Raw genomic sequence first — 23,202 nt, 5'->3', positions numbered from 1 at the left:
CTGGCACTAGCAACATGCATCCCCAGTTAAGTCATCTTTTGACGCGCTGGGAGCGCTCAGTCGATGAATAAATTTGCTTCCATTAGCATTGGGGAATCTACTTTTCAGTATGGTAAAGCTATACTGTGGTAACTTGAATTTTAGGGAGGGGAACTTTATACATAAAACAGGGAGGAGATTTCTTCTTGCAAAGAGTAAAATGAATATATCCTGTACAACATTAGTGTCACTCCAAAAAAATGTCTTTGTTTTTGTTTTCAAGATGTTTCAGTGTCCAATGGAACCACAGAGCTGTTACACACAGAGCACATCTGGTATCCCCGGATACGCGAGGTAAAAGAGGAGCATTGTCCGCTTGTGGCTTCATTGTTGACTGTGTCCAAGAAATTGTAGTTACTTGCACTAAGCCCTCCTTTTCCTTTTCAGCTGCTGACATGTTTATTTCTGTTGTGAAACTAAATTTAGATGACGTCACCGTAAAACAAAGCATGCAAAAATGCTTTGTGCAGCCAGACAGTATTGTTTCTTGCCCTTCATTCCTTTCCCCATCTCCTCCTCCCCCACCCCTTGTGCCCCTCCAGTGTGACCGGCCAAGGGGCATGGCTCCCTTGGAAGGAGCTATAGAGACTTGCCTGGGGGCAGCAGAACTCTTCATCCCAGGCTGCATTTGTTTGTGTGTATGTGGAGAGAATTAAAGCTGCTTGTCTGCTGTGGTGCACTTGAATGAAACAGGGCATGGGAGTCCTCAGACATGAAGAATGGCTTACAGCTCATCTAGATCTTCTCAAACCTGGAAGATATTTATTTCACCGCTAGTTCAGAATGGGCACAGATACAGCTGTTATCCACAGTAGAAACATTCCTTTAGAATTTGTGTCAGTAACACTATCTTCTAAATGTCCCTCAGGGTCTCACTCTAGAGTTTGTGCTGTAGTGTCCCTCTGAGGCTGGGTTTGAATGTCCTATGTCTTGAGCGGGAGTGATAAATCTAGTCTGTGGGGAGGCATATTGGCTGTACATCAGTACCCATTTCTGTAATGCTTCTATGTCAACCATGTCATTCATAGGTTGGCTAGACCCCATTCACCCTACTCGTTTCTTTTGGGGCCTCAGGAATATTCCATCTGTGTCATGCCTGTTAGGTAATAACTCGCTGCTTGGCAGAACTTTCCAGTGTGGTTGCGGGTGACATTTGAAGTCTGCGATCTATAGGCAGCTCACTCTCCTGTCCGTGTCCTCTCTCTCATTCTAGATACAGGGCGCCATCATCATGTCCTCACTGATAGAAGTGGTCATTGGCCTCCTAGGCCTGCCCGGGGCTCTGCTGAAATATATTGGACCCTTGACTATCACACCAACGGTGGCTCTCATCGGGCTGTCAGGCTTCCAGGCAGCAGGAGAGAGAGCGGGGAAGCACTGGGGCATCGCCATGCTGTGAGTAATCTAGACCACTTAGCACAGACTGTCAGCACCTCCCCTTCCCCTTCCCACCACCCAGGGCAGCCTCTATTTTGAGCATTTACACAGACCTTAGGAGATAGTTTTGTTTTATTTGTTTTTTTTAAAGTAAGAATAGAAATAAATAAATAAATAAATAAATAAATAAATAAATAAATAAATAAATAAATAAATAAATAAAGTAAGAATAGTTTGGCAGTTTAATCTTGATTTGTTTCTTTCCAGGAAGTTATTGAAGGGTTTAAGCCCCAGAGATTGGGAAGTGACATACAGTCAAGGTATTCTAAAGACCTGTTTGGCAGTGATGTATATAGAGAGATTTGTAAGGTTTCAGACTTTAGGAAGTGTGTGTAAGATGGTGGTGGCATTAGTTTTTAACTTTTGAGGTCATGCCAAGTCTCCTGCACATGAGAGAAAATACCGAGAAGCTGAATCCTTTAGATGAAAACTTGGGTGGGGTGGGGGACCTTCTGGATTGGCAGGAGACCGAGATGCTGCAGGAGGGTCTGTTGGCATTGAAGGAAATGTGACTTCCCAGGCTTCTGCACATATCTGTGGGGAGGTCATGGCTCCTGCCAGAGTCCTGTCAGTCATTGCTGGTCCTTCAGGATGGAACTTCAAGTCTATTAAATATGTCACTTACCCCTTTATATGTCATCAGTAATGATATCGAGGACTTTGATAATATTTTAAGGTTAGTTTTTAGAGCCATGGAATTCTGTATGCCACAAATAGAACCTCACATTCTTTTTGTGTTCCTGGAGAGTGTATATAAGAGTTGATCTTGTCACAGGGAAATGGTTCAAAACCTGGAATTTTGCCAACCAACAAAATTTCTAAAAGTAAATAATAGAAGGGAATTTCCAGTTGTTTTTGTTTTGTGAGGTCTTCTGTAATTATTAAACAATAAGCAGCACCTCTTGAGCCCATGGATTAGTAGTGCTTTGCCAAACACCCGTGCACACTGTAAATTAAGGTAGGCCCCAGTGTTATCCCCATTCAATAGCAAGAGGGGCAGAGGCACAAAGATGCACAGCTAGTAAGTGGTCAGCATGGCTTTCAGAACCCAAATAGTCTGACCAGAATTTACCCTATGACACTTAAACCTGCCTATCTATTTTGGAACATGGTGAGCAAGTAAAATGCACCCTTGCATAGTTATAATCCATCTATCCTTACAAATTAAGGTATGTGAAAATGTCCAGGATTGTTCATGGGTGTGGAGAAGGGCATGGAAGAATGTTTGTTCAGGGAAATGCAGTAAGTTCCAAGAAGGAGAAAATGTAATTAGCATCATACAGTAAAATTAGGTCAGCAGAAAAAGGGTGAACAAACCCCCAGACTGCTGAGAAGTTGGAAAACACTATTATAAATGACTCTTAGAGGGGAGATTGAAACTTCACAATTACTGATAATGTAGAAGATGATGGTGAGAACTGACCAATCCCATAGAGCAGTCAGAAAAAGGTACAATCTTGAACACCTGGGTGGCTCAGTCTGCTTGTCCCTCCCCCTCTGTTCCCCCTCAAACTCTCTGTCTCTCAAATAAAAAAAAAATCTTTTTTTTTTATAAAGATTTTATTTATTTATTCATGAGAGAGACACAGAGAAAGGGAAAGGCAGAGACACAGGGAGAGGGAGAAGCAGGCTCCATGCAGGGAGCCTGACGTGGGACTCGATCCCAGGTCTCTAGGATCACGTCCTGGGCTGAAGGTGGCACTAAACCGCTGAGCCACCCGGGCTGCCCACAAATAAAAAATCTTTAAAAACACACACACACACACACACACACACACACACACACACACACAATATCTTTAAAGCAAAGTGCATGAAGAGCTTATCTTTAGAAACTTGAAAAACAGGATAAAAATGAGCCTAATAGAAGCAAGGGATCAAAAATTAATACAAATACAAAAATAGGAAACATATAGAAGTGAAAAATCCCAATGTTGGTTCTTTGGAAAATAACATGTGAACACACTTTTGACAAGGTTAATTGAGCAGAGAAGGGAGTGAATGCACAGATGCAGGATAAAACCTTAGATCCAGAGAGGAAGAGTTATAGCTATGCTCCCTGTCCCCAGATTTAAAAACAGCAACAACAGCAACGGCAAATTAATAAAATGGGTGGTTTACAGAAAAGCATAAAAACCAAAAGGGACTCCTCCCCAATCACTGACCACTAAATGTTGGGGTTCCTCAGAACCTGATCCCAAGCAGCCTCCCCACCACATGCTTTTCCCCCAGGAGGCCTCATCTAGTGCATGGCCCCAGCAAACCTTTTACACTGGTGACTTCACAAGAGCCTGCAGCCCAGACTTCTGGACACCAGACTTAGAGTCCAAGCCCTGGCCTGCACCCTCCAGTTGCTGTTACACAGGACTGTTACACCTCAAACTTCAAAGGGAGAAAGTGTTAAACTTTTGACTCTCTCCTTGCCCCTGAACCAGTGCCCTCTTCCTGCCATCCTGTTCTCAATAGGGGCCACGATCACATAGCCAGCTGATCAGCTGGAAACCCTGCTGGTGTCCCCGATTCTTGGCTTTCTCTCTTCCTCATGTGCAGGCCATCTTTCTGCCTCACCTCCAGAGTCAGTCCCCCACTTGACAATCTTCACTGTGGGTTGTTGCTTCCAAACTGGTCTCCAGCTTCTCTCTTGCTCCCTTCCTGCCTGTACACAGCCCTGTGAAGTACTAGGCCACTGTTTGCTCCTGTCTCCTCCTTTTGAAACTGCACTTGGACCCAAGCTAGAATTTTGGAGGCTTGTGGGTCTTCTCATTGTGTCTACAACCTCCCTTGCCATCCCTCGTTCTGTTTACATCTTGCACTGGGCACTTGGGGCCTTTTTACTCTGGAATGTCCAACTTTTGAGGGGTGGGGGGCAGGTGGGGAATGATCTTGAATTATTTCATGGATGCCTTCCTCCCTTCCATTCTTCTTGTCTCTTTCTGGAACTTCTAGAATATTGGACCTCCCAAATATTCCGTTTCTGCTTTCCGTTTCTTCACGTTTTTCTCTGTGGGAAAATTCCTCAGTTGTATCTGTGCATCCTTCTGTTGAGCTTTTCTTTTCTGCTCTCATGTTTCTTAGTTTTCACCCTGCTTCTTTTGTACTTGAGACGCTATATCCGGGAGGGCGAGGCTTCTGCTCAGTGCTAGTCCCTATGGTACCTCCAGCACCTGGCTCCCCACCTGTCAAGAGCAGGTGTTCAATAAGCACCTCGTAATAAGTGAGTGGGGGACAGGGGTATGTGAGTCCACCCCTGACCACAGGAAGATCAGGAATGCTGTCAGAGGATCTTATCCCTAAAAAAAGTTCTGAGCTACAGTTGTTAGTAAGTATATTATATTTCAAAGAAGAGAGAATTCATGCACTGGTGAAGCGGTTCTGGCACTTTAAGAAACAAGGGAAACTTCCCAGGCAATTTTATCTCAATGACAGATCCTGACAGAGCAAATACAAAAGGGAAAGCTTGGACCAACATTTACTTTCCTCCCTAGAGTTGGTATAAAGCCCCAAGCTGAGTTCAGATATGTTTAGGTTAGTAGTATGCTAAGGCTCAGTGTCTTTCTCTACTTTAAGTCTCCTTGTGATCTTTTATTTTTTTAAAAAAGGTTTTATTTGAGAGAGAGAGAGTGCACATGGGCACACACACAAGCAAGGGAAGGGGCAGGGAGAGAGAGAGAGAGAGAGAGAGAGAGAGAGAGAAGCAGACTCCCTGCGGAGCAGAGAGTCCCCACCTGGGGCTCGATCCCGGGATCATGGCCTGAGCTGAAGGCAGGCATTTAACTGACTGAGCCACCCAGGCACCCCTCCTTGTGATCTTTCAAAATGTAAATGTGCAGAAGACTCTTCAGAAAAAGGCCTTAGTGTCTAGCCCTGTGCACACAATTTTTTTCGTGCCATATCTATTAACATATCTTGGAAGAATGTTCTTTGGAATATTGTTTGGAAAATGATGCTATAGATAATACTAAAAAAGCCAACACATATGTTTATCACTTTAGAAATTCAAGGATGATTAAATATTAGAAAATTTATTATTAAAATTCATTATGGGCCTATGATGGATTTAATTAATAAAAAACATAATGACAACTAAATCAGTCAAATTCAATCTGTATCTCAGCTTCCAACTGTTAACAGTATGGGAATAGAAGGATGTTTCATGAATAAGATTTTTAAGTGCCTTATCCTTTAATGATGAAAGACTTAAATATCAGGCCTGCCTTCTGAAATCAGAAACCAAGATAAGCATGTTTATTATTACCAGTATCATTTAAGGTTGTTCTGGATGTCCAAATCCTTGAATAAGAAAATGAAGTAATGTGGGTCATTCCCAGAAAGGTCAGAGAAAAGGGAACGATAACTCTCCTATAAGAATTTAAATACATTTCAGAACCTAATAACAGCGCTGTGGTCCTGGGACAGGATAGAGCAGAATGGGAGCAATAGAAACAGAACCAAGAAGAAATTAGTATTTAGTGTATGATGGCAGTCATACTGGAAATCAGGGGGGAATAGAAGAATTAAGAAAAACTAGATAATTATTTGGAAAGAGTTTATATTCCTAGTTTATATCAAATTACAATTTAAGTCGAATTAAAGACTGAAGTATAGAAAATAAAACAATAAATGTGCCAGAAGAAAACCTACACAAATATTTATTTATTTATTTTTAATTTATTTATGATAGTATGATATTTAATTTATTTATGATATTATTTATGATAGTCACAGATAGTCAAATAAATAAATTTATTTATTTATGGGAGAGACACAGGCAGAGGGAGAAGCAGGCTCCATGCACCGGGAGCCCCACGTGGGATTCAATCCCGGGTCTCCAGGATCGCGCCCTGGGCCAAAGGCAGGCGCTAAACCGCTGCGCCACCCGGGGATCCCTACATAAATATTTAAACATAGGATGGGGTGGATCTTTCTTAAAGCAGATAATGAAGAGAAAGATTGATAGATTTTACTACTGATGCATTTAAAACTCCTATCAAAACCCACTGAAGCTAAATTATAAATGAATTTGGGAAAATATTTATAACATGCCATTAAAAAGGCTAATGTCATTAATTTATAGTTTCATTAAAAGAGAGAGTCTTGGTGGAGTAATGAGTGAATGATATGATATAAGCAGCCATTTAACAAGAAAAAGGAAGTAGAAATAGCTGATTATCATGTAAAAAGGGTTACCCTCCCCAGTTCTCAAAGTACATATTCACAAGGATTTATTTATTTGAGAGAAAGAGACTATGAGCACACATGTAGGGGAAGGAGTAGAGGGAGAGAGAATGATGAAGCAGACTCCCCACTGATTGTGGCGCCTGACACGGGACTTGGTACCAGGACCCTGAAATCATAACCTGAGCCGAAATCAAGAGGCAGCTGCTTAGCCGACAAAGCCACCGAGGTGCTCCTTCATAGGGATTTTATTAGCATTGGGAGTAGTGGTGGTGGATCAGATTGTACTGACGTGGGTTCTTAAGTCAGCCAAAAGAGGCACATTTAGAGACAGATTCTCAAGGGAGGGCAAATGGGGTAACATTTCCAAGCCCGTGCATTGGTCCCGCCTGGGAACCATTTTTCTTGAGAAAACATTATTTTGATTACTTATGTACCAAATTTCGAACCTATTTAAGGATAGAACAGTGTAATGAACCTCCAGGTACCATCACCACATACTCAAAGAAGTCTCGTTTCCTTTCTTCCCCCAAAATATATTAAAATTCTAGTTATTTGAAATTTAACAGTAATTAAACAGAGGAAATCTAAAGTAAGGTAATAGTTCCTCCCACCCACTGCCACCCCTCCAAAAAAAAAAAAAAAAGTCATGATTAACTAGTGAAAAGTTAGTAATTGCCCTCTATGCATAAATACAGTGCATGTATGCAGCTTTACTGTGGTCATCTGCTTTTCACTCTAACAGTTTGTTGGGCTCATCTCTCCAAGACAGTGTGTTTAGATCTATTCCATTCTTTGTAAATTGAACAATGTTAAATAGTATGAAATGGTGTAAATTTATGAAAACATTCCTCACTTGATACTCATGTTTGAAATACTTGCTGTTGTAAATAATGCTGAAATACATACTATTATGTGTCGTGTAAGGAATGAATATTCAAATAAATGACTACAGTTTTTTAAATGGATGAAGTTGGTAGAGATTTAAAAGTATAAGATCCTATGGGGCACCTGGGGTGACTCCTTTGGTTAAGTGCCCGGACTCTTGATTTCTGGCTCAGGTCATGACCTCAGGGTCCTGGGATCCCTGCTCAGCGGGGAGCCTGCTTGTTTTCCTTTTCCTGTGCCCCTCCCCCTACTTGCTCTCTCTCATTGTGTCTCTCAAATAAATAAATCTTAAAAGCGTAGGACCTTGTATTGTAGTGAGTAGCAAGTGGATGTCTTTGTCTCTGGGTAGGATTGTAAATTCATCCAACTTTTATATATTTGGCAGCTTGTATGAAAAGCTTTTCAATAAAGAAAAGCTTTTTAATAAGGTGTTTACTGTTTGACAGACCCATTCTAATTCTAGGAACCTGCCACAGGGTGATGTATAGACAGGTACCAGGAAAGGGTAATCTATCACAGTTGTTTATGTTGTTCCTGCTGTCACACCATATGGAAATTGTGGAACAAGATGTGGTATGTCCATAAGATAGAATGCTAAGTAGCCACTAAGGTGCTGTTGCCCATTTCCATCTGTTGAGGTTGTGGCATTGCAGGGGCTATAAGCTAGTTGGGAAGTACATAGTGAAATGTGATTCCATTTTGGGTCAGATGATGACCTATTGGTGCTCCCAGGGCAAGGGTGACGTCAGGCAGTCCCATGTCCCTCTCTAACCCCAGTGCCCCAGACCTAGTGACGCCCTGTAAATATCCAGGGAATGAAAGCTATTCAGAATCTATAGACCAGAATGTTATATAGTTATACACAGGGGTGGGATAATGTGTAATCTTCAAGATTTTATCTTTTTGCTTATCTGCCTTTTATAATTTTCCTACATTTTAGTCTGCATTGCTTGCATAATGTTCGTAAGGTAAAAGGTCAACAAACCAGTGGTTGGACAGAACCCTGGCCTGAGGACATGAGGCTGGCTCATCCTTTCCCCATCTCTGAGCCTCTGCTGCTGCCTCTCTGCTATGGGACCGCTTGCCCTACCTGCCCCACAGGCCTGTTAAGGATAAACAAACTAGAAGGGGGTGGGTTTTAGAGTGGCAAGAAGATGGAGTGTTCGCCTGTCTAGTCTACTTGCTTCATTTGTGCTGCCGGATTTGGCCTGAGGTCTGAGTGTCCTTCCTGGAATTCTGTGTGTGTTCTCCCTCCCCTTGTAGATGTACTTTGAAAAGTGAACACTGCAGCGCAGGTGATAACAGTCAGGTGGGGGTGTTGCCTGAAATAACGATAATAGACTTGGGGCCTTTTGGGATCTCATAGTATTCACTTTGAAATAAATTGGCATTTTTTGGAACTCGAAAATTCTATGTTGACCTAAATTTAAAGTACACCAGTTTTAGTACCTATCATTACCATAACCATCTTTTTGTTAAACTTCACCACCTGGAGGGGAATTGAAACAGCTTGGGCACCATGTATAAATTTCCAGCCTTGAGCTGGTAGTGGCTCAGTGACTTTGTGTTTGGGCTGAGACTCCCATTGCCAGGTGAGCAGACCACTTGAGTAGGTGGGGAGAGGATGGAGCAGCATAGGCCTGTTCTCCACCTGGCTGTAGACCACATGCCTTGTCAGGAATGTGACAGTGAAGCTGCACTTGACCGGCTGTCAGCGAAGCTGATAATTTCATCTCCACAATTGGAGCTGTGCCCGGGAACAATTAAGCTGAGCTTTGACTGGAACCCATTCTTATGCCAACTCTCCCTCCCTCGGGTTGTAAGTGAAAGAGTGCTTCCCTGTGGGTGATGAAACACATCGTTGTACCTTCATTGTGTCAGCGATGGGAAGCCATCCCACACCTGCCACACTTGGTAGCAGACAGATGAGGACATGTCGGGTCCTGCTACAGGGGAGTTACCTGACTTTGCTGACTCCCGTGGTCCTCAGTATAGTTGGGTCAGGGGTGTGGGACTCAAGGTAGAGAGCCTTCTAAGTCAGCGCCAGCATCCCTACCCTTACAACAATGTGGCAGGGTAGTTCAGAGCCCAGGCTGTCGAGCTAGACCGCCTGGCCCACCTGCCCTGCAAACTCTGGCTGCATGATTTTGGACTACTGGCTTTGGGACATGGATGGTCATAGAAGCCACTCCTGCAGAAGGCTGGGATGATGAGCAGGGCAACCTTCACATAATGTCTAACACAAGCCTTTCAGGGATGTTATTAGTGTTGAATTCTCTACATAGCCTTCTCAAATATTGAAGCTTTTTGAAAGCAGTTTATGCTTTTGATATGTAAATCAGAAAGTATGGAAAAATAGAAGTTCTCAAGACATATTGTCACCTGCAGTCAATTCCTGTGAGCATTTTAGCCCCTATCCTCCTTACCTATTTGCATGCATGCATGTGTGTGCATGCCCGTGTAGCAATTGCTTGTTTTGTAGTTAATTCATAGTTGTGATTATAGTATGCATTGTCTTGTATGTGGTATCTTTTTCCCTTATGCAGTGTGTTCATCTCTCATGAGTATGTGCATTCTTTGGGTTTTCTTACTCTGTTAAGGAAAATTTAGCCAAGCATTATATGGCAATTTCACTTAGTATCAAGATATGCTTAGAACTATCTTTCCAAAAATGGCATTTCCAAAACATAGGATTTTCCAAATAACAGTTAAGAGGAATAGCAGCTTTGTAGAGAAATGAACATATATCGTCAGTTTTGTTGTTGAAGCATTGAGTATTATTTTAAAACACAGTCATAGATCCATTAACCTAGTTTATTTTCTCTTTCTCTCATCAGGACAATTTTCCTAGTATTACTATTTTCACAATATGCTAGAAATGTTAAATTTCCTCTCCCAATTTATAAATCCAAGAAAGGATGGACCGCATACAAGTTACAGCTTTTCAAAATGTTCCCTGTGAGTAGTCACTTTTGTTTTTCTGACAATATTGCCTTTGTTTATGTGAAAGGAAGTTTTAAGCAGATCTTCCTGGGGGAGCTGTGTCCAAGTGGTGACATCAGGGTACTAATAACAACCAAATTGCCATGGGTTAAGGTTTACCAGTGGTAGAAGATTTTGATTCTGAAATCCTTTCAGGAGTATGAAGGAGGACACTGTTCTTTTTATAATTTTTTTTTTATTTTTTTAAATTGGAATTCAATTGGCCAACATATAGCATAACACCCAGTGCTCATCCCATCAAGTGCCCCTCTCAGTGCCTGTCATGCACTCACCCCAACTTCCCTCCCACCTCCCTTTCTACTACCTCTTGTTCGTTTCCCAGAGTTAGGAGTCTCTCATGTTCAGTCATCATCACTGATTTTTCCCACTCATTTTCTCTCCTTTCCCCTTTATTCCCTTTCACTATTTTTTTATAGATGACACTGTTCTTGAGGCAGAGGGAGATCTGTGTTCTCATGGCCTCTGCAAGTGCATCATCCATTATTATTTTCTAGCCTGACTGGGGATTAAAATAACTTTACCTACATAAAACTGCTCTCTCTAAATGCGATTCCACTCAAAGAATAGGCTCTTAGCAAAATCTGTAATGTGTTTTTTTTCTGCAAAGTACTGTGAGTGGTGGAAGTTCTGGGGTATGATACTCAGAGCATAGGAAGGGGTGTGTTTTGCTAGCATCCACCACCTCTTTTGGCCTCATGGAGCTTTTCCCTTTGACCACTTTAGATCATCCTGGCCATCCTTGTGTCCTGGCTGCTGTGCTTCATCTTCACAGTGACAGATGTCTTCCCTCCTGACAGTACAAAGTATGGCTTCTACGCTCGAACAGACGCCAGGCAGGGCGTGCTCCTGGTAGCCCCGTGGTTTAAGGTCCCGTACCCGTGTAAGTATTCTGATGGCCAGAGGAAGAGGGGTCAGGACCTCACAGGAGCCCCATTTAGAGGAGCTGGAAGGTGACAAAAGATTCTGCAGCTTGAAAAGCGTTCTTTGTCCTAGAATGTCCCTTGAAGGTCTTACCATTTGAAGGATTTGACAGCGGAAAAGGGGAAGGGCCCTGTCCTCAGAGGGCTGTCCTTAATGCTCAGAGACTAGCAAGTTCCTCTCTCAGATTAATTGGTTCTTTTGGTTCTACTGGGATGAAATCCTGGACAAGGAGTCTCTTGCCAGGGTTGAGGAAGGCAAGTATAGAGCTGCCTAGTACCTAAGCCGCCCACACTGAACAGGCTTGAGTGAGAGGGACCTGAAGATTAGCAAACTGACTGCTCAAGCATGATGGGATTTGTGTAATCTTTTAATGGGTAGCTATAATCTTTGTTTTTTATTTGGTCCCAGCTGTCAGAAGTAAACTAATACTCACCAATGGGTGGAAGATGGCTCTTAAGTTATAATTTAAGTGTTGGGTAACTCTTGGCAAGGTGTGTGGGATGAGGGGTGCAAGCCCAAGCTGAGGTTATCACTTGGATTTACAAGTGATACTTTCTAGGCCCCAGCCCCAAAAGTGACTTGAGTGAATCCAGTGGTTATTCATGCTTGGTTGTTCTTTTGTAAAGACACCATTCCTGGCACTTGGACCTTTTAATCAGAACCAAAACCTGGCTTTGGTCGGGTGGTGCTGATTAATTCTCCTGCTGCAACCACATCTTCACATTTTATGATAGGAGAAAAAGCCGAAAAAGCTGAGAATATTAAGATTGGGTCAAAGAAAACTGTTCTGAGCATGTTAAATGACCGTGATGTTGGTAGTTGTTCCTTCTATCATTGACATGTTTATACTTTAAAAAGCTTACTGTTTATAAAATAATGTTCTCGTCAGGTCATTTGGTCTAAGCATGTATTTATGTACACCTGTCCCTTTTCCCAAAAAAAGAATAAATGCATGGTTTGTAAACAGACATATAATCTGAGATAAAATGAGATTAAATCAGTTGACCAGGCAGTTAAGGGGAGGTGTGGGAGAGCAGGTAGGAGGAAGCCCCATGGCACCTGCTGGGAGGGCTTCTGTGCTGTGCAGGCCGGTCCCAAGATGAACACAAATGAGGAACACAGGAAGAGTAGCTGTGCATGTGCTGGGAGACCAGAGATCTCCCGGGGCTCTCCCAGGCCCATGCATGAGGAGACGTGAGCGAGTGGACCAGGCACTTGGCACCAGGATGGCTGCCAGTCTGTCAGCCCTTAACTGCCATAAGCTGCTATATGGCCACAGTTTCCCAGACAGAAAGGCGCCTCCGGAGAACCAAGAGGATGCATTCTCTGACAGTTTGGCTTAATCTGGAGACAGGTTTTCAGATGTCTGTGGCTGTGGTCCTTAGTCTTTTGTATGATAAAAATTGTTAAAATACAGATTTGAGGCCCAAGATGTCAACAGTGCTGAGGTTGAGAAACTGCTGTAAAGTAACAATGTAAGTTAGGTGTTCTAGTTAAAAGGGGAAATGAAATAAGTTAAGACAAAAGGCTGGAAGCCAGCAGGATTTATGTGCATGCACGCACACACACATGCACACACAGGCATGCAGGTAGCTGACTCTTTTTTTTTTTTTTTTTTTGGTAGCTGACTCTTGAACAGATGGGGGGTTGGGTGGGGAGGTGGTGCACCCCACCCCACAACTGAAAATCCGCATATAACTTCCTTCTCCCAAACTTCACTACTGAGAGTCTACTTTTGATCAGAAGCCTTACGAATAACATCAGCAGTCAATTAACACATTTTGTATGTTACATGTTTTATATACTGTATTCTTACAAAAAAGCTAGAGAAAAAAATGTTATTAAGAAAATCATAAGGGAGAGAAAATACATTTATACCACTGTACTGCATCTATTGGGAAAAACCTGCAAATAACTGAACTGGTACATTTCAAACCTTTGTTGTTCAAGGGTCAGCTGTAGATAGAAACGATCTGAAGGAAGAGGGATCGAAAATGTAGAAGAGTACAGTTTAAAATCTTGAAGTAGGGCAGCCCGGGTGGCTCAGCGGTTTAGCACTGCCTTTGGCCCAGGGTGTGATCCTGGAGACCCCGGATCAAGTCCCACATTGGGCTCCCTGCATGGAGCCTGCTTCTGTCTCTGCCTGTGTCTCTGCCCCTCTCTCTGTCTCTCTCTCTCTGTCTCTCTCTCTCTCTCTCTCTGTCTCTCATGAATAAATAAATAAAATCTTAAATAAAATCTTGAAGTAAAAAAATAAAATCTTGAAGTAGATGGAATAAAGATTTTAAAAAAGTTAAGGGCTACAGGAAAAAGGGAAAAAATAAAACAGTAAGGAGACTAAGAAAATAAAAGGCAGTTTCTGAAGAAATAATAAATAGCAAAATAAGTATCCCTCCACCACCACCGCCGCCAACCAGCCAAATCAAGACACTAAAATGAAACCATAATGCTATGTCAGTAACAAGGTAACACTATAAAAGATTATTTAGGAAATATGAAGATGATATATGAATATAAATATAAAGAAAATATAAAATGTTGCTGGGTAAAGAAAAATATGCTCCTAACCCACCTGGGAATGCTGTGGTGACCAAGCACCCCTGTCTGCTCCCAGGCAGAAGCAGTTCTGCCCTCACACACTCCCAGGCTTGTCCTGTACACCTTACTTCATGTGTCCTCTTTCTCTTCCCAAACCCTGCATGTGGCTGCTCCTGTTACCTACGAGACACCTACCTAGCTCCCACCCAGGTCCCCCGGTGTAGCTTGTGTGGCTTGCCCAGCCTCTCCTAAACCTGCCTTCTCCATGCTGTTCTCACCTTCTGCTGAGCACCAGCCTAGTCCTGTGCACCCTCCTGAGTCTCTCTGGACCAGAACGGAGCCTCTTCCTAACTTATCCTTGTGACCAGTGTGGGTTGCCTTCATTTAAAGTCTGTTATATTCTTCTAGATCTTTCGGTGTCCTGATCCCCCAACTACTGCTGGCCTCTGTGTGAGATCATTTAACACATCTTTATTTGTCACTATGCTTTCTACTTAGTCACTGTGTGGTAGCTAATGGTTCAAGGAAAGAAGGCACATTATCAAAGAAGTCTCTTCTTTCTAACAGTAAAAGTGCCTCATGCTATTTTTTATTAAATAACATCCATGGCCTTCAATGTCCAAACAGCTATTTAAAAAAAAAAAAAGTGACCTAGGGACTTCTCTTTGCTTTCTTAAAGGAACCTATGTAATTTTCCATAACATGGTTTACTTAAAAATAGTGCTGATTTTACATAAGAGGGTTGTCTGTATCTTGTGGTTATGGAATGCTTTACTGCTGGAATTTAATTTTACCTGGTGACTTTCACTGCTTTTTCATTTAATGCCACTCCCCAGGCAAGATCACCATTATTTTGTGCCATGCTTTGTGCAGCAAGGTTAAAAAAAAATCCTTCTGATACAAATATCCCATCCAAATAGGAATTTCTACCCCAGCAGTCTGTGTTAAATTGTAATTTAGTAGACCCCGAGCATGGCTTTAAAGCAGGAAGAGAAACACCCTCTTCTGACCACTTTTTTAATAAAGATGGGGAACAGACCAGTCCTGGTTATGGCCACCTTCATCCAACTCAGGAACTATCCCCAGGCATCTGTTGCACTGAGTGACATTTAAAATAAGATTTTCCCTGAGCCTCAGAGTCTGAGTGCGTCATGTATTACTGTCTGATGTCCTGATTATTTTCGCCTGCCCTCTTTTGCCTTCCCTAGTTCAGTGGGGACTGCCCACCGTCACCGCAGCTGGTGTCATCGGCATGCTCAGCGCAGTTGTTGCCAGTATCATTGAGTCCATTGGGGACTATTATGCCTGTGCAAGGCTGTCCTGTGCCCCGCCGCCTCCCATCCACGCAATAAACAGGTACGTTCCTCAGAAAATGGAGTTCTTTCTTAGGCCCAATGCCTCATTACTTGGCTCTGGTCTGGTTAATCTTGGAGAAGAAAGCGAGTTTCAACATGGAAGCAGACAGGCAGCAGGGCTCTTTATTGGTTGTCTGTCTTTGGACAGGTCACTGCTCCTGTGTTGCTCTCATTTTCTCAACTGCCCTTCTTCTTTGCTTGGTTTGGGGTCGTGGATGGATGTCCCCTTTGATTTCTTGTCGTCTTTACTGTTCTTAGGGGTAAATGCTGTGTCATCTATTCACAGTTAAAATTCATATAGAGAAAGAGACAAGAAAAGCAGGAATAGGTAAAGTCTGCAGAAGCTAGAGACTCATGGGCTGTGGGGTTTATCTTCTCAACACACCTGGTCTTCAGTTTCTGGATGCTGAGAGTGAATTGGACCTTGTGGAGGCCACAGAGAAGAGTGCAGATCAGCCCCCTTTGCTCAGCCAGCTGCTGCCCTTCTGGAAGGGATTGCGTGTGATGAGCTCCAGTGGGCTGGTGTCTTAGCATGTCTTGCTTTGGTTCTGTTAGTGTTCACACTCCTGGTTTTTACAACTTTCTCTAATGGGTGTTGCATACGATTGAGTTACTTATATATTGATCCTTTAAAAAGCTCCAGTTTTGACCAAATTACAAAGCATTTCCTTCCTGATGAAACTATGTATTAGTAGTAAAGGAATCAGATCAGCAGACAGCACATATTTGTCTTAGAGCCCAACAAATGGCGCTGATTTCTGGCTGAAAGCCTTTAATTTGGAATGATTTTTTAAACATCTTTGTCTAATGTGTGGTTCACAGAAGTGCTTCTCACAGTTGAATGAGCATGAGGGATCCTGTTAAAATGCAGGTTCTATTTCAGCAGGTCTGGGGTGGGGCCCGAGACTATGCATTTCTAACCCTTCCCAGGAGTGTGGAGTCTCCCTGGCGGTGCATGGCACCTTTGGGCTGCGGCCACTTAGAGCATATTTTAGAGTGTTTCCCCCATTGAATGAATGTTTCTCTTTCCCCCATTCCTTTACATTTTAGGGGGATTTTCGTGGAGGGTCTCTCCTGTGTTCTCGATGGCATATTTGGTACTGGGAATGGCTCTACTTCATCCAGTCCTAACATTGGAGTTTTGGGAATTACTAAGGTACAGATATTTTTCTCATTAAATGGTTGGGCCTCTAAGTGTTGATCCATTTTATCAATTGGTCTAACCACTTGTGAATTCTAAAAGGAAGGCTTCTGATTCTGAGATCTTCTTCCCCCTCCATCTCCTTTTTCTCATTGATGGGTTTCTGGGATGCTGATGGGGAGATCTCCCTCCCGTGGCTGCCTGGATAGCTTCACTGCTTCATAGGCATTCCACAAATACTTAATAAGCACCAACCCTGTGCCAGGCTACTGTTCTAGGCACTTGGGATACATCAGTGAATAAAACTAAATTCCTGCTGTTGGAATTTATATTATAGACAGAGGAGGACAAACAGAAAGCATAATAAATGCGAGAAAAACACAGGGCAGGAGGGGGTATCTAGAGTAAGAGCTAGTAAGTGTGAAATAGGATCAGGCTAAGCCACCCTGAGATGACCTTGTGCAAGGACATGAACAAGGCAGGTGGAGGGAGCTGTTCAGGCCAAGGACATGGCCAGTGTGAGGTTTATCATGAAGCTGTGTTGGGAGAGCAGGCCCGTATGCTGCCCATCAGCAAGGAGGCCAGTGGGGCAGGAGCAAAGTGTGGGGTGGGGGGCAGTAAGAGCAGGGGACGTCCTTCAGGTAACTGAGGACCAGGTCACACCCTATAAGCTGCCAGAGATAGAGGGAATGGGGATCCTCCAGGCTGTGGCTCCATGATGTTTTTTGTTTTGTTTTGTTTTAGAGAGCATGTACGCTTGCACACATGCACACACAAGTTGGTGGGGAGAAGCAGAGGGAGAGAGTGCATCTTAAGCAGGCTTTGTGCCCAGCACTGAGCCTGACATGGGGCTCCATCTCACCCTGAAATCATGACCTGAGCCTAACTGATTGAGCCACCCAGGTGTCCCTTCATCAGGGTATATTTTTAAGACTCATTTTAGCTGTTAATGAGAGTGGACCTTGGGGTCAGGGGAGGAGGTGGAAACGGGAGCAGAAGGCAGCTCTAGTTTTAGATGTGAGATGATCCCGCTTCTTACAGGGAAACATCAGTCTTTTTTTTGAAATATCAATCTTACAGTAAATGTGGTTTTCAAAGCAGCAGAGGCCTCCTCCTTCAGACAAAATCCTGTGCGGAGTTTCAGTGGATTTGACAAGCCACGGTGAATTCCCCAGGTTGAGCAGGACCTGGATTCAGAGTCCTACTTACCAGGCTCCCACCACTTTCTAAACAGGCATGTGACCTGGGGTGGCCACACCCCACAGTCCAGCTTCTCTAAGGAACCTGCTCCTAGGCCTTCCAAAGTTATTACTGAACTCTAGATCCCAATTGCCTTGGACCAGAGCACACTCTCTGCCAAGCTGGAAGGTGCTCCCCACCCCACCCCACCCCTGCCCCTGTTGCTGTACTCTGGGTAACTAGAGACCCAGACTCTGCTTGCCATCTGGCATGGTCAGCTTGCGCCATAGGTCTCCCTCACCTGAGCCCTGTGTCTTGAGAACTTAAGGGTGAGCTGCAGCCTTCTAGAGCTATGGGACTTCTGTAAAATTAGAAATACCCCTTCCACATCCCCCCACCCCCACTCTCTGCAAAACTCTATAACCAGATAAAAAGAAACTAGAGACCTAAGTTTGGTTAATCTTGACTGTGAATCCAGGTGAAAAGGGAGCACAGTGCATACCTGACACGTTCATTTCCCTGAAAGTTGGGGCTGTCACAGAGCCCAGCATCCAGTACATACAGCCCTGCCTGGTGCTTCCGAGGGCCCTCACATGGTGTGTCCTCCAGTATCAGTGCTGGGTCCTATCACTGCCCACGGGGAGAAGCAGATGCCGAGCACACAGAGCTAAGGACTATGCCTCTTTAGCCAGTTTGCTGTCATGATCCTGTGGACAGACCTATAACTAATATGAAATACCATCGTAGTAAAAGTGTTGTGGACAGAGGGACTCTTAGAGGAAAACAGTTTAACAAGCCAGCTCCTTTTCTGCACCCCTTTAAAACTGATCATCACATCACTTAACATAACCAGGGTCACTAGGGAGTAGGTGGTGTTGCTCATGGAGGTTCCATTCTGAAATGCCACCGAGGTGGTTTGGGGAATAATTATCTTTATTACGAGTTGAATGGTGCCAGTTTATCCTGAAAAGGCAACCTGCCAGCACTTTTTAATGAGCTAATTGATCTTCCCTCTGAACTCCTTTGGATTACTATCTTGAGGCAAAGGTGGCATCCATTCAGGGGTCTGGAATTGGTTTTCATTGCCCTGACTCACAGGAGGATATAATTGAGCCATTTACATAGCTGCCTTGGGGTGGGAAGTGGGACTTAAAGCACAAATTTCTTTTTGGTCCCAGCCCTGTGGCCACTGGAAGGAGCCTATCCAGAGAAAGGAGGCAGGAGTTGGAGGCTATATTCTGACCCTCAGCCAGTGGAAGGACTTGGAACTAGTCACTTTTCTGAGCAGAACTCTCAGCTCTGAAATCCGACGGTCTAAGACCTGGGTCTGTGCCATCCAATTTGATAGTAGCTACATGTGGCTCTTTTAAGTTTGTTAGTTAAAATGAAAAAATAAGTTCCTTTGTTGCACTAGCCACATTTCAAGGGCTCAGAAGTCAGATGTGGCTAGTGACTGTCAATGGGCAGCACAGATACAGGAGACTTCCATCCTTGTAGAAAGTTGTACAGGACAGCACTGGTCTGGGACATTGTGTCATTCCAGGGCCTGTAGAAAGAAGGTGATCTTTGGTTCTTCCCAAGGATCTGCCTCCATTTCTGGCAGCTCCAATGCTTGTTACTCTTTATCGGGTTCTGACCTTTTCTATACCTGGAGATTCTTTCCTATTTGATCAGGAGTTGAGGCTGCCAGCTACCCTGTTGTGTGTTTGGAAGCCCTCAGGTGGGATTCCATGTGCAGGACTTCTCTTCTAAGTGTGTTCCAGGGTCTGTCCCACAAGGAGGGATGGCATAATGGGGTGGGGGAGGTGGCTTTGGAATTCCAGCCCTGGTGCCCTAACCTTCTCCCAGTCTGACTGTGGACAGGTTACAGTACCTCTCTGAGTCTTTATAAAGACAGCTTGCCAGACATTGAAATTAATAAATTGGTGTAATGCACTTAGCAGAATCTGGCATGTAGATACAGAGTAAGCACTAGGTAGCGTCCCTGCTTGACAGCCCTCAGTTTATTTCTAGGGACAATACCCACCACCTCCCCTGACAGTGCAGTCTCTTCAGAGAAGGGTCATTTTTCCTCTGCTGCATTCCACACTCTTGAAGACTTCAGAAAGTCAGAAATTCGATGTGTCAGGTTTTTGGTGGCCCTAGAAGCAGGGGCAGAGTTTGAGAAGGAGGCCAGAACAGAGGCAGGGAAGAGACTCTAGAGAGTGGGCAGCAGGAGAGGAGGGGCAAAGGCTCCACCCACGTAAGCACTGGGAGGACAAGGATTAGGGCTGTGTTTCTGGTGTTTCAAACAGAAATGGAGAATAGGTACTCAGTTAATAGTCCTCGACCTGAAGAATGGCTTAGTTGCTGCTTGTTCAGTTGTTTTGAGCATCTAAGGCAGATCAGCCTTCCATGCATCATCTGCATATAAGCTTTATTGTTTCAAGCATCCCTGGGGCCAGCCTTGCCTTCCCCCTTGCACATCTAATCTCCTGGGACGTGGGCTTTGCACAGATGGTTCCCTGTGCCTGGACACTCTTCCTCCAGGGAACTCTTACTTATCCCTCCAGATCAGCTCTGTGGGACCATCCCTACCTCCTCAGAGCTCTTCCTCGGTGCTGGGTGCCCACATACCCTAATGGTTACAGCAGTACAGTGATTGGATCAGGAGATTGTGGCTTACTCATCTTCGTGTTCCCTTCCCCCTCCAGTCTCACAAGTGCTAGTCACAGAGTAGGTTCCTACAAATGTTTGCTGAAAATGGCAGGCTTCCTTATCACATAAGGCAGCCCAGCAGAAATCATCTTTGCTCCATTCTCCAGTTTGTGTACCCATTTTTGCTGCTTCCCTGCACTTGATATATGGGGGTTAAGATGGATTGTAACAGCAAGCCTGGGCTTCAGGGTCAGCCATCTCTTTGCTGGATCAGTAAGATTATACTCTGATTCCTAACCAACTGACTTCTGGGTCCTTTGAGATGCTGTTGGAAGCACCAGGCCGCAGGAGCATTCTGCTGTGGTGGACACAGCTACGTGATCCTGTTGAGCACTTGAAACAATGGCTGGTGCAACTGATGGGCTAAAGCTTAAATTTCATTTCATTTTAATTAAAGTTAAGTAGCCATCTTCTCACTGCAAGTCATAATGAAAGCCCTGTAGGCAGTCCCCAGGTGCTTCTGGAAACTCTTCTACTCAGCTTATATCTTCAAGGTATTTTCCTAGAAGAGGCAGTACATAGGGCCAATGGGGCAGGATTCTTGAGCTTGGTGCCCACTCCACATTCCACTGTCTAGGTGACAGCAGGCTAGACACAAGTTTCTGGAAGTTGGAGATGAGGTTGAACAGATAAAGATGAGACCACATGGAAAGTATTATCCTGGTTCTACAGAGGCCTAATGTGAGAAAGCAGAGCCTTGAAATCAAGGAAGACTTTTTTTTTTAAGAAGAGGTAGCATTTGGGTAGTGTTTTGAAGGATGTGTCTGGAACCAGCAGAATGGGAGATGTAGGAAAAAATGTTCTGGGTAGACAGGCTCAGGGATGCCTGAGAAGGGGTTTTATTTCATGAGCACCAGAGGATTTAAGGGGGGCAGAGGGACACTGACCTCCTAAATCACTGTGTTTGAAAGGTCACTCTACCACAGGACAGAGAGGCAGAGGAAAGGCCTGAGTCAGCAAGCCCAGGTGGAAGACAGTTGTCATAGCCCTATGCTTGCTCCAGGCACTGTTCACACTGTTTTACACTTTGTTTTGTTTAACCCCTAAAGCAAAACCTCATGGTTTATCACCATATAAACAAGAATCCCACCACCCAGAGAGGTCAAGTGATTCATGTGACCACAGTTAGAGTAGGGTGGAGTACAAACCAGGCAGGGGCGCTGAGAATCCACCCTCCTTGGACTCTTGGCTGTGCCACCTCTCACAGGCAAGACACCCTAGGAGAGGAGGTTCCAGAAATATTTGGGACTCTTGTCTGATTCAGGGTGTGGGGAAGATGGGAGATGAAAGTGGGGTAGGTTAACTTGGTAAAAGGTGACTGCAAGAGCCTAGAAGAAAACCGCAGATGAAGCAGGGTTTTGATGTTAGAAGGTCATCCCCACTGCTGATACTTAAGGGAACTCCAAACTCTGGACTCGAGAGTTGGAGCAAGACCATGCCGAATTGACATCACCCAGGGCATCGAGAAGCAGAGCTGAGCCCTGGTGCTGACTTCCTCAAAGGAGGAAGGGACGGGATGAGAAAGAGGAGAGGTGGTGGGAATCCCTTTCCTCTGGCTGTCTTTATAGTAATTGTACCCCATGATCAGTCCTCAATTGTATAATGAGACCTCTCAATTAAAAGTTTTAAGAATAAGCTAGATGTTGTCTGGGGCTTTTGTCACATTTGCCTGGGGTTGGGGGTAGCTGGATGAGAATTTGTGCAGAACGAGCAGTAATGGTACCTGCCTTTGGTGTGTCCCACAGGTGGGCAGTCGCCGGGTGATCCAGTACGGCGCAGCCCTCATGCTGGCGCTGGGCATGATTGGGAAGTTCAGCGCCCTCTTCGCCTCCCTCCCGGATCCGGTGCTTGGCGCCCTCTTCTGTACTCTCTTTGGTAAAATCCCATTTCCTTGATAGCCTGACCTCTCTCCTCCTCTTCACTTTTGCTAACAAATACCTTCAGTAAGATGGAAGGTGATCATAAATATAAAGGGGATACACCTTCAGAACATAAAAACCCACATCCATCCCTGGGTTGAATTTATGTTAAAAGTAGGACCAAATGTAGGAAACTTGTGCTAGGAAAAATAAGATGACCTTAATCTTTAATTGGTATACCTAACTGATTTAACTTGAATATCTTCTTCCCTGAATGGCCATTTAAAATTGATCATTTTTACCTGGGACTTGTCATGATCTTTGTGCCATCCGTGGTGATCAGGGCCCAGATCTTTGGGTGGGTTTCCCAGCTTAACCAAAATGTTTGTGCATAGGTTTTAAGGGGCAGCTGATGTCCTTAGTTGTCTGCTTGGTCTAAAGAAAGTGCAATGTGATGTTTGTGTTCTTCTGTAAGCCCATATGATGCTTAGGCTAAGTAAGAGTCATTTGGATCAGAGAGCCAGGTGGTCACATTCTGACCCCATCCTGTCACTGTTCTGTCTCCCACCTTGCTTCTGGTAAGACAGAGAAGGGACAATGTGGGGAGTCTGTGTGTCTCCTGTATCCATCCATACAGAATAGTGAGCTCAGTGCAACTTGACGTCTGATGTTTCTCTCCAGGAATGATTACAGCTGTTGGACTCTCCAACCTGCAGTTCATCGACTTAAATTCTTCCCGGAATCTCTTTGTGCTTGGATTTTCAATCTTCTTTGGGCTCGTCCTTCCAAGTTACCTCAGACAGAACCCACTAGTCACAGGTAAGGAAAACTGGCCATGAATCTTGGTAATAGTTGGAACCACAGCCACAAGTTTGCAAATAGCCCATCCCCAATTTAGAGAGGATTTTGCAACTTCAGGAGTTGTCTCTCTGAACAGCTGTCTACGTATTCGAGACTCACTCTGCGCCAC

At 44.2% G+C, this 23,202-nt stretch overlaps 1 protein-coding gene across 11 annotated transcripts in view; it reads left to right on the top strand.

Annotated features, from left to right (window-relative positions):
- The window catches only part of SLC23A2 (solute carrier family 23 member 2), a 135,114-nt gene that overhangs the window by 102,912 nt on the left and 9,000 nt on the right, over nucleotides 1-23,202 (top strand). For all 11 annotated transcript variants that reach the window (XM_055302060.1, XM_055302077.1, XM_055302032.1 and 8 more), the window contains 8 exons: nucleotides 263-333; nucleotides 1,253-1,434; nucleotides 10,377-10,497; nucleotides 11,266-11,422; nucleotides 15,210-15,357; nucleotides 16,407-16,512; nucleotides 22,119-22,248; nucleotides 22,914-23,051. In XM_055302060.1, coding sequence (XP_055158035.1) covers nucleotides 263-333; nucleotides 1,253-1,434; nucleotides 10,377-10,497; nucleotides 11,266-11,422; nucleotides 15,210-15,357; nucleotides 16,407-16,512; nucleotides 22,119-22,248; nucleotides 22,914-23,051 — 1,053 coding nt within the window. The remainder of the gene's footprint in view (nucleotides 1-262; nucleotides 334-1,252; nucleotides 1,435-10,376; nucleotides 10,498-11,265; nucleotides 11,423-15,209; nucleotides 15,358-16,406; nucleotides 16,513-22,118; nucleotides 22,249-22,913; nucleotides 23,052-23,202) is intronic.

This window comes from Nyctereutes procyonoides, unplaced genomic scaffold (assembly GCF_905146905.1).
Source record: "Nyctereutes procyonoides isolate TBG_1078 unplaced genomic scaffold, NYPRO_anot_genome, whole genome shotgun sequence".
NCBI lineage: Eukaryota > Metazoa > Chordata > Mammalia > Carnivora > Canidae > Nyctereutes > Nyctereutes procyonoides.
Note: the sequence above shows the minus strand (reverse complement) of the source record. Positions and strands in the feature narration are given on the sequence as shown.